The sequence below is a fragment of the Idiotropiscis lumnitzeri genome, chromosome 20 (assembly GCF_059441095.1).
Source record: "Idiotropiscis lumnitzeri isolate Australia: NSW breed Sydney's pygmy pipehorse chromosome 20, RoL_Ilum_1.0, whole genome shotgun sequence".
NCBI lineage: Eukaryota > Metazoa > Chordata > Actinopteri > Syngnathiformes > Syngnathidae > Idiotropiscis > Idiotropiscis lumnitzeri.
Genome location: NC_142410.1, coordinates 12,329,014 through 12,338,583, shown reverse-complemented (window position 1 = coordinate 12,338,583; position 9,570 = coordinate 12,329,014). Strand labels below are relative to the sequence as shown.

Genomic DNA, 9,570 nt, shown 5'->3' with positions numbered 1-9,570 from the left:
CCTCCTCCTCCTCCTCCTCCTTCCCCCCTCCTTCCTTTTTCTTTAGTGGAGTGGTTCACATGTTATTACACTGTAGGTACTCACCTGCACAATCCATTGAGCGCAAAAGCACAAGTTGGATGTAAAATGAACATTTTGACTTCCTTCCAATATTTTCACACCCTAAAGCGGTAGTTCCTAAAAGTTTTTGCACCAAGCACCACCTAAAAAAAAAGCTTAAATAGCATCATGACCAACCATTAAAACATAGCAGCATAGTATGCCAACTATTCATAGTCATTAATCCCCCAAAAAAGAGAGAACGGTTATTAATTAGAATAAAAAATGTAATTTAATTGGGTGAAAAAGAAATATTGCCAAACAATGGAGAGCTTGAGGCCCCACCAAACGGTGTGCGCGGTCTAAAAAAATGGCATGGCAAATTACTATGTCACCCTATCGGAAGATTTAAATTCATCCTTTGTCACCCAAAAGCGGCTGCAGCTAAAACATCTTTGAAATGATACACCTTTTATCTATCTGAGGTGAAGTTGGGAGAAACTGTTTTTATAAATGAATACATTAAAATGGAGTATTATTCCGTTTCGATTAAGGTACTTTTGCGTTTAGAGCTCCATTGTATGGGAACAAACAAGTTAAACCATGCTGCATGATGAGTCACCAGAGTTATCCAAGTGGAGACTAAGGGCCTTGAGGGGGGCAAAAAAATCTGTCATGGATGATTGAAATAAATAAATTTATGAATGAGCAATATTAAGTTTTGAAGCGTTTCCACAAAATGGGGAAACATTTTATCCAGGAGGAGACTACGGGCCAGCCTTGACGCTTCATTTGCGTTTGAATGGGTGGCGTTTGGCGTTTTGCAGACATGTTGCTCAACGTGCGTGCTGCTAATTGGGCGGCAATCAGATGTGTGAATGCCGCCAGAGGGGGGCGGGTGGACTCAAAGAATAGAAGCGCACTGCTGCGTTTCGCAATGAATGTCAAACCGGGGGCCCGGCGGCTCCTCCATCATTTCAATTGGACGAGCATGTGCCACCATTGCGGTGTGCCTGCATCCATCCCCCCAAGCCCACCATGACACCCCCGCCCAATCCCCTGCCGACCACCCGCCCTCAATGCTTGCCAACTTCCACACAAACACTGCTGCCCATCTGCTAAGGAAAAAAAAAAACAGCGGCCACAGTCTCTCTTTCGCGTACAACGAGCGTGTAATGTTCAAAATGCACATCATTTGTATCCCAAATCAATGTTCCCCATTGAAATGAATAGAAATGCCAAGAATACGTTCCAGTCGCCTCGAAACACCCAAAAAATTTTTTAATTGAAAAATATGCTTTGCACGGTTGTCAATTAAAGCTGTAAAACACATTATTTTTAAATGTTTGGGGAAGTAACGACAACAGCAGCAGTGACTGTAATGCGTACATGACGTTGATGAAGCGAGATGAAAAGTTCCACGGAGAAAGTGAGAGAGGTGTCGAGAAAAAAGGTACTTTCCCTGCCATTGTCAACTTGAACATGTCTGCCTCCTTTTTTGTGTTTGTCTTTTGCCATCTGTCATCTTGAGGGAGGCCAACGAGCCAGCTGCCATGTGAGTGGACATCTTGCCCAATCACAAATGCGCAAACACCCCCGACACCCCCCGTTTCTTTCAGGGTGCATCTGTGTGGAAGAAGCAGGTTGCAGTTTGACTAGAAAGTACCATTTGGTTGGCGCTGGTTAAAAACGGACATTTATTAGCACTTGCTTCCGGGATGGTCACTGTGAGTAGAAAAAAACAAAACCAACGTACATAAAATGCAGAGACACACGCGTGTACGAGCGTGTTCGGGGGAAGGTGCCAGACGCGTCTAGTGAAAGTCGGGCTTCTCCGGGAAGGTGCAGCCCACTCGCCGGATGATGACGTTGGCGGCGTAGTGTCCCGCTCGGACGCACTCCTCGAGGGGATGTTCCTGCACCAACGCTGACAGGAAACCTTCGACAACATGTAAATAGTGGGCCGCAGTTGGCGCACCGCCACCCTCGAAAAAAGAACAAAAAAATGTTTGTTTGTCTCCGGCGTACCTCCGACAAAAGCGTCTCCGGCTCCGTTGGTGTCCACGATGTGGTTCTGGTCGATGTCCAGGACGGGGAACATCGTCACCTTGTCACCTTCGAATGAGAAACAAAAAAAGTTGTCATGGCCAAGTTTGGAAGTGCAAAGTGACACTTTGTCTGTCGGAACAATCTCAAACTTAAAAAAACAAAACCAAAACAAGACCAAGATGGGCCGGACACAAGCCTGACGCGTGTCAAATGACATTTTACGGCTTTTGTTCACGAGTGGCACAATCTTGAGGTTTTTTTTTTTTTTTGCCACCAGCAAGTCCGTGTGAGGCAATGGCGATGAAAATGTCTATAGACTCAAGAAGCCGCCTTGCCAAAGCAAAATTTGCGTTTTTGTCCTGCAGGGCTAAACACACAACAGCACCACACAATGTTCTTAGATAAACACAATAATCTCGTTCCATCAGCAGTCAGGCGCTGCAGATTCATCACACTCTTAACGTCCTTTTTTTTATGTTTCTGATTAATAACACCAAAACACGAGGAGCGGCTCGTATTAGCGGCGCGACGCAGCCCTCTCCTAATCATTTGGACACAACAAATGTCACGCTAAAAAACGACGCGCACAAGGAGACGTACTTGACAATTTTTATGCTTCGGGTCAATTCCAGAAGAAGTGCCGACATCAAATTGTGAACCACAGATCTTAACCTCATTTATTAATAGCCGGTCTCAAATGAATAAATGGATTGTTTGTCAATATTTTAGAGAAAAAAACCCATCAACCGTTGTTTTCGTACGCTTCAGTTTTCATCCCAAAAACCGAAGCGTTTGGAGAGCCTCGTTTCGGCTGTCCAACTTGTGGCCTTTGACACGTAACCAGAAACAACGGAGAGGAAAGAAGAACTGTGATTGTGCGTCTTTTGTTCCGAATAGCCTCATTAGAGCTCTTGTGTGGCGCTGATGAAAATTGAGAAGGTCTTTCAACAGGAGTCTTTTTGAAATTAGCATCAATTAAGCCCTTTATTAGCCACGATTCTTTTCAAAAGTGCCAACCGGCGGAGAACAAAACAGCTGAATGTCGCCGCTTCAATGAGCAACGAGCGAGCGCGGCGAGGATTTGATGATTTCATAATCAAACATTGTTGCCGCCCACGGGATACGATGTCGGAAATGGAATGTCTGCTTTCCGCTCATTTGGACGAATCCCAGAGTTGGAGTTGCCCAAATTTGGAATTTAGAATTTGCCCTAAAAGGCTCCTTGGCATTTTTCATTGTAGTTTTTTTTTCTCAATTCAATTAGTTTTAAAAAGTGTTTGGAGCAGATTTGTTAGTTTTGATTCTTTAGGTTTGTTTTTTTTTCTGAAAATGCTTGGTTTTAGTTTCATTTCAGTATTAGTTTTATTAATATCATGAGGATTTGTCGATCGATGCCGTTGGCTAGTACACGATCAAACGCATTTGTCTGGAATGTCATTCACGCGGACAAACTTTTGTGTCAGTTTGATTTGACTTTTTGTCATTTTCACGTCCACTTTTGCAAGTGGCTCCGGATTCGGCAAGGATAAAACGGGGCCCGCTGTACGGCGAGGCGCCGCCATCCGAGTGGAACAACACCCTCCTCGTGAGAAAGTTGTTCTTCTGAAACGCTTCCTGTTGCGTGGCGGCCAAAAAAATGGAAAGGCAGCGAGAGGAAGAAACCGCCTTGTTGGCAAAGGCCAAACGTTGGGAAGCCAGTCGACATTCAATCCGCTTCTCTGTCGCAAGCGCCAGCTCGAAAACATTACGCATGCCTGTCATTACCGCAACCACCGGCACGAGGAACGTCGCCAGCGCGTTTCCTTAAAGACAAGACATGAGGGAAAACATTTCAACGTGCCGTGCCAGGCGGCTTCTTTGGCGGTAATTGATTTTGGCTAATAGGATGCACGCAACATAAACATCCTTCCCCTTCAATCCGCTCGCTTTTGGACACGCCGGCTCATAAGCCAACAAACAACTAGCAAACAAAAAAAACAAACAACTCAAATCAAGCCCCCCGAAACATTCTTACAGTCCACCCTCACCGTTTTTTTTTAGCATTTAAGATATAGTGTTGCCCTTGAATGTAGACAAGGAGATTCCCCCGTTATTTTTATTTTGTTCACAAAAATGTTTTTTGAAATAGTTTTTTTTTCGTGAACTAATATAACATCAATGCTAATTTACATTAGCCCATCTATGGCGTTTCACATTTTCTGTTAGCATCAAGCTAAGGCACCGGTTTGACTGAAATGAATCGCTTTCAAACACGAACGTGACGAGGCGAGGCTGGCGAAGCGCTCAAATCCCGACAGGAGGACTAATTGGCAACGAAATGAGCCGTCAAGTTTATTAGAGCGCCGCCTGTGGGAAATCTTGAATTCTTTCTTTTTTTGTTCCGCTGACATTTATTTGGCTGTGAAGCGCAGCGAGTAGCGCTCGACGGCAGTCATCACGTTTGCCTTTTGTGCGTGACAGCTGAAAGGCGTCATCCGCTTTTCATCGTGCACTCAACAACATATACGATGACGCAGATGAAGTTTCCCGTTTAGAAACGCCGTGTGCAACAAGCTCATCAGCGGCCGATTAGCGATGTCGCTCGCTTATTGATCGGAAATGGAAATCGCATTGTCACGCTAGTTGTTTTTTTTGTCAACTAATTCCCATTGGATCCATTTAAATTTGAGCAAGCCAGTTATACGCTCCAACAGTCTAATCGGATGCATCAGTCGAAGGGCAGCCGCATGCTAATTGCTCGATTTTGCACGACCGGCGACTTTGATTCCAGTCGAGAAACCGACAGCGAGAGCGCTATTATTTTCACAGCGTTTTCGAAAAGACAAGAAAGATGCCCGGTGGAAGGCAATTACAGTCAAAAGCCGCTTGACATTTTTATTTTTTAAATTGTTTAAAAAAACAACAACAAAAAAAAAACACCTTTCAACACTTGTTTGGTATCAATGAAATCATTTTTTTTTTCTTTTTTTGACATCTGGCGTCAATACTGGCGCTTCACTTCAAAGTCAAGCAGGCCAGATGGAGTTTGCCTCTTCCATGTCGGCCATCTTTTGAGGCCACAACGCCGCACATCACGCATCCGTCATGGACGCGTCCGCAAAAGCGGAAGAGGTGGGCCGCACACGGGGGTCTGCAGGAACATTTAGTGGACGCTCTCAAAGATTGGGACAAATTGCAACGTTTTGGGGAAAGATGCCAGATGGAAAAAGAATGTCAGAAATTGAAAAGAAGAAAGGACACGGACAAAAGTATTGGGAAAAATTGCAAAGTCAAATTTGAGATTTTTAATGCGTTGGGACCAGTTTTGGCTCAAGACCGACCGAAGTGGATGATGTACGTCGCTGTGTGGGAGAACGCCTACCGGCGGTGGCAACGGTGTCGTCCTTGCCCTGCGTGAAGACGACCACCCTCGGCCTGGCAGGGTTGTCCTTGGGCAGGCTTCTGGTCAGTTTGGCGATCTCGCCGATGTCGTCCGTCTGCAAAGAAAAAAACAAACGTTTTGCAATCTAACACAACGGAAATTCATCAAGTGCGTTGGATCCATACGAGAAAATGATCACATCAGCTGCGAGGGGGACGTCAAAGTCGCTTTATGATGAACACATCGTGATGTAGAAAGATGGCGGCCTCACGGTGGGGTGTGACGGAGCACGCTCAATGCAATCCAATCAAAAAAAAAACTAAACTAAACAAACAATGTGTACCAGTGAGCTTTTCCACCTCTAAACGCTTTCCAACCGTCATTTAATCAGCTCCGAGAGAGAAAAGTGGGTGGAACGCGCAAAGTAAGTGCTAATGGTGAGGTTAATGCTGAGGCTGTTTGCAAGCCAAGGTAAGGAGACGGAGGGGGGGGGAAGCAATTTGTCAGCGTGACTGCGTATAACCACAAGCGCTCCTCCAGACAGCCGACGCAAAAGCGCACAAGGCCTCGGCACGTTGTCGCCCTTCGCTTTTATGTTCACAATATTAAAAAAAAGCTGCCCGACTCAGGTTGAAGGTGCGACGAGGCACACCGAGACACGCGGGCTGGAAAACAATCTCCACGATCAAAGATTCAGCACAGTGACATCGATTTGGAGAGACACAAAGTTATTGGCTGCAACGAGGAGGCCAACGCAGGTCCTTCAAATTGTTAGCAGTCGAGACGAGCTGCGGGTGTGGCGGGAGCGGAGGTCGCCGACCATTCGGACCACGTGGGAAGCGAAGCCAAAAGTTGACCAAAACTTTTTTTTTTATAAATATAAATATTGAGGGTAAAAAAACTGCAACTTTGTGAATCTGTGGGTGCAGAGCCACAAGAATGCAGTGACAAAAATAAAAGTATGCCAATTTGGAGCAGAAAAATCCCGACTACCTTTTATGCATGCTTCTAAAGTAGCTCGGAAATGCTCGGGTATCGCACGCCATCACGCCTTGGCGACCCGATGGACCCACAAGAAAAGACCTAAAGGTTTAAAAAAAAAAATAAATAAATCAATAAATAACATCTGTACACGATGTTGGGCGAGCAAGCGTGCACGAGAGAGAGAGAGAGGCAGTTGAACAAAGAAACCATGACGACTGCCCGATTGCCATGGCAACAGCAGCGAGGCCTGGCGAGTGTAACAGCGCATCAATCACTGTCCAAAAAAGAACTTCCCGATCAGCAGAAATCAACAAGAAAGTCGGAAGCGTTAGCATGTTGGCGGGCGATGGGTGGACAACTCACCTGGAAGCCCAGCTGCTTCCCAAACGCGGCCGCCTCCTGCAAGACACAAAAACAAACCGAGTTGAAAACTGGGAGCCACATTTTAAAGCGCAATATGAAACAGGAAAACGTGGCTTGAAAGCCAAATGTCAAATTGGCCTTTTTTTTAAGGTAATGTTGAGTAACAGGTGGATTTTTTTTTCAGGTCAAAGATATGCTCAGAAAAAGATAAAGACATATTTTAAGCAAAACAAATGTGAAAAAAAATACAAATGCATGCGCTGACAATTGTGGAATTGCAAATAAAAAATAAAATCAATATACAGAATACAACTGGAAATAAAAGTCAATCAAAAAAAGTAGAAATAAAAATATAATAACTGAAATAAATGTGCTGTTGGTCTCAAATCTGAAAAAAAAAAAAAGTAGACATGGTGCATAATGCGTGGCGAAGCAAATATTGAGGCGACATTTTGTCATCAAACTCGCAAAGTTCGTGTTCAGGAGCTCATTGCGTGAATTTTTCACGGCCTTGCTGTGCGTGTGTTTTACATGCGACACGAGCTGTTTTGGGACGTCGCACTCGACAGCTTTGCGACGGTCGCAGCTGTCGCCACAATGCCGACGACTTCAAGTGACATCTGGGCTCGCGATGCCATGACAAAAAATAAATAAAATCCGCCAGTCGCCGGGCAAAGGAGCACAAAAAAAACACAGAGTTGTTTTTCAGTGGGCCCAAACGAGCTAACGAAGCGACGTGAAGCCGTCAGAAAGCGCGCTGAGAATGTTGCCGCTGTCGGAGGATTAAACAGTCCGAGGGCTATTTTTAGAACGCTTAAGCTAATAATCCACAGTCGGCAATTTCATGCTCAGACAAATGAGAGAATGCAGCGCAAACGCGACACTTTTCATCTTCACTTGCCAACAAAATATGCGGCAATTTCTCCAAAGATGCCAATGATGGAATCATTTGCACTTGGACAAGCTTTCATAAGAGACAAAAAAAAATAAAAAATATTCAAGAAGTGGAAGCAGACATGCTAACAAGCAAGCCAATATAAGCGTGCCCTTGCCCCGTCACTCCGGAAGACCCCTGCGGCGGCGGCGGCGGCCTGGCTCGCCATCCATCTCAGTTGGACTGACTGCCACAAGGGCAGCGGGGGGGGGGGGGGGTAAACACCCGCAAACATGGGCGGCGTATAAATAGCAATTACAAAATGGCGGTTTGCATAAAGGGAGGTCGAGACGGGCGGCGTTAGCCTCAGCCTGCTGCGACCTTGTGCCGCCGCCGCTGGGGGGGGCGTCAGGGTCGGGGGGGTCGGTTCTGCAGTCCCACGGCCTTATCTCACCTCGCGCTCGGACAAGAGGTCAAGAGTGTGACGGCAGCCGTGATCTCCCTCAAGGAACTCGGCCAATATCCGCTCGACTTTAACGACGTCTGTCCGTCGGGCGAGATTTTCGAGTCATAAACGGCGGCAAACACTTCAGTGCCGTCTCGAGTGGGGAGCTTGTACAGAGTAAACATGCAGCGTTCATAAAATTCTGCCCTGAAGCCAGTTTGAGTCGGCAACAGGAAATTTGGTGGACTCTTCTGTCATGATCAGACCCACAAAAAAAAAAAAAATGCACCATTTCGACGGCTTACGTACTCAAAGACTCCACATAAACACGTCCAAATCAAAGTTGACCTTGGTGGCAACGTGGTGTGTTTCGCTCGTCTCTGTCATGACTCGACGGAGATTTTAATCACCCGACAGCCGGGCAACGCGAAATTGTTGATGTCGTTGCGAGTGGGCAGAACACGGCAGCACCGTTCTTGACTTTCTATTCAACGGACAGACGATTGACCTGCCCGAAGTTCCGCAAACAAGTTTTGCAACTTGAACCATCAGGGAGATGGCGCACGTCGAGAAGACTTTTGACAGTTCGCCAGTCATCTCGGAAGCACGGCAATGAATGCGCCTGCCAAAAAACGGGGACCACAATCACGAGGAGACAAAGGACTTCGCAGCCGCCAACTCTTGTGAGGATAAGAGGATTGCGGGAGCGAGCGGCCAAACGCCGAGCAGCGGTAATTAGGACTGTTGGGGTATCTCGGAATGCCCGCCGGGCGAGCGAGGAAAAACACGGGGGGCGGAGCCATTGCGGGATCGCCTCTTCCATGCGGATCAGCGTGGCGGCACAAACCCCACGCGAGCAGGTTGGATTGTTTTTTTTCCCATTTGGCTAATATGCAGCGTGACTCATCGGGCTCCATAACTGTACGTCACGTCACGTCACGGCGAAGGTCAACGTTCTCCCGGCGGGTGACTCATCACGAGTTGCTTCAATTAAAAACCGTCTGCCGCATCTTTGCTTCTTTTCAATGACACCTTGTGATCGGGCTGCCAATGGCGATGTCGTGCCCGTATCTCGTCCGGTCACGCCCATTTTTTTTTTTTTTTAAAAGTGACCCGTACCGCAGCACGTGCTGGCTCTTTCGCTTTTCTTTTCGCTGAGCTGTGAGAGGGGCGGGCTGACACGCTGAAGGAGCATCAATGTGACAAATTTTTTTGAAGCACTTCCAGCAAATTGTCTGGACCGCGTCCACGACGCAAATTTCCGTCTCTGGCCGGCCCAAACGAGCTCGTTCGGTCATCTTGGGCACTCTCATTCAGATCGCTCTTCTCATGACGTACGACAAAAAAGGGCTTTCTGATTCTGATTTCTTCTGAAAAAGTCATCATTAATAATAAATATAATTACTCGAGATTAATTCTTCTTTAAAATAAAAAACAATTTTGTGCCTTCCCGAG

General features: G+C 46.4%; 1 protein-coding gene across 4 annotated transcripts in view; it reads right to left on the bottom strand.

Moving 5' to 3' along the window:
* Window positions 1-1,247: 1,247 nt before the first annotated feature.
* LOC148317830 (adenosine kinase-like) overlaps window positions 1,248-9,570 on the bottom strand; it is a 48,912-nt gene continuing 40,589 nt past the window's right edge. For 2 of the 4 annotated variants that reach the window (XM_088284299.1, XM_088284300.1), the window contains exons 8-11: window positions 6,797-6,832; window positions 5,450-5,564; window positions 2,068-2,154; window positions 1,719-1,978 (exon numbers count right to left, since the gene is read on the bottom strand). In XM_088284299.1, the coding sequence (XP_088140425.1) occupies window positions 1,854-1,978; window positions 2,068-2,154; window positions 5,450-5,564; window positions 6,797-6,832 (363 nt within the window). In that variant the 3' untranslated portion in view covers window positions 1,719-1,853. Of the gene's footprint in view, window positions 1,666-1,718; window positions 1,979-2,067; window positions 2,155-4,948; window positions 5,219-5,449; window positions 5,565-6,796; window positions 6,833-9,570 lie in introns of those variants that run through there. The other 2 variants (XR_015840030.1, XM_088284301.1) reach the window with 2 other exon arrangements.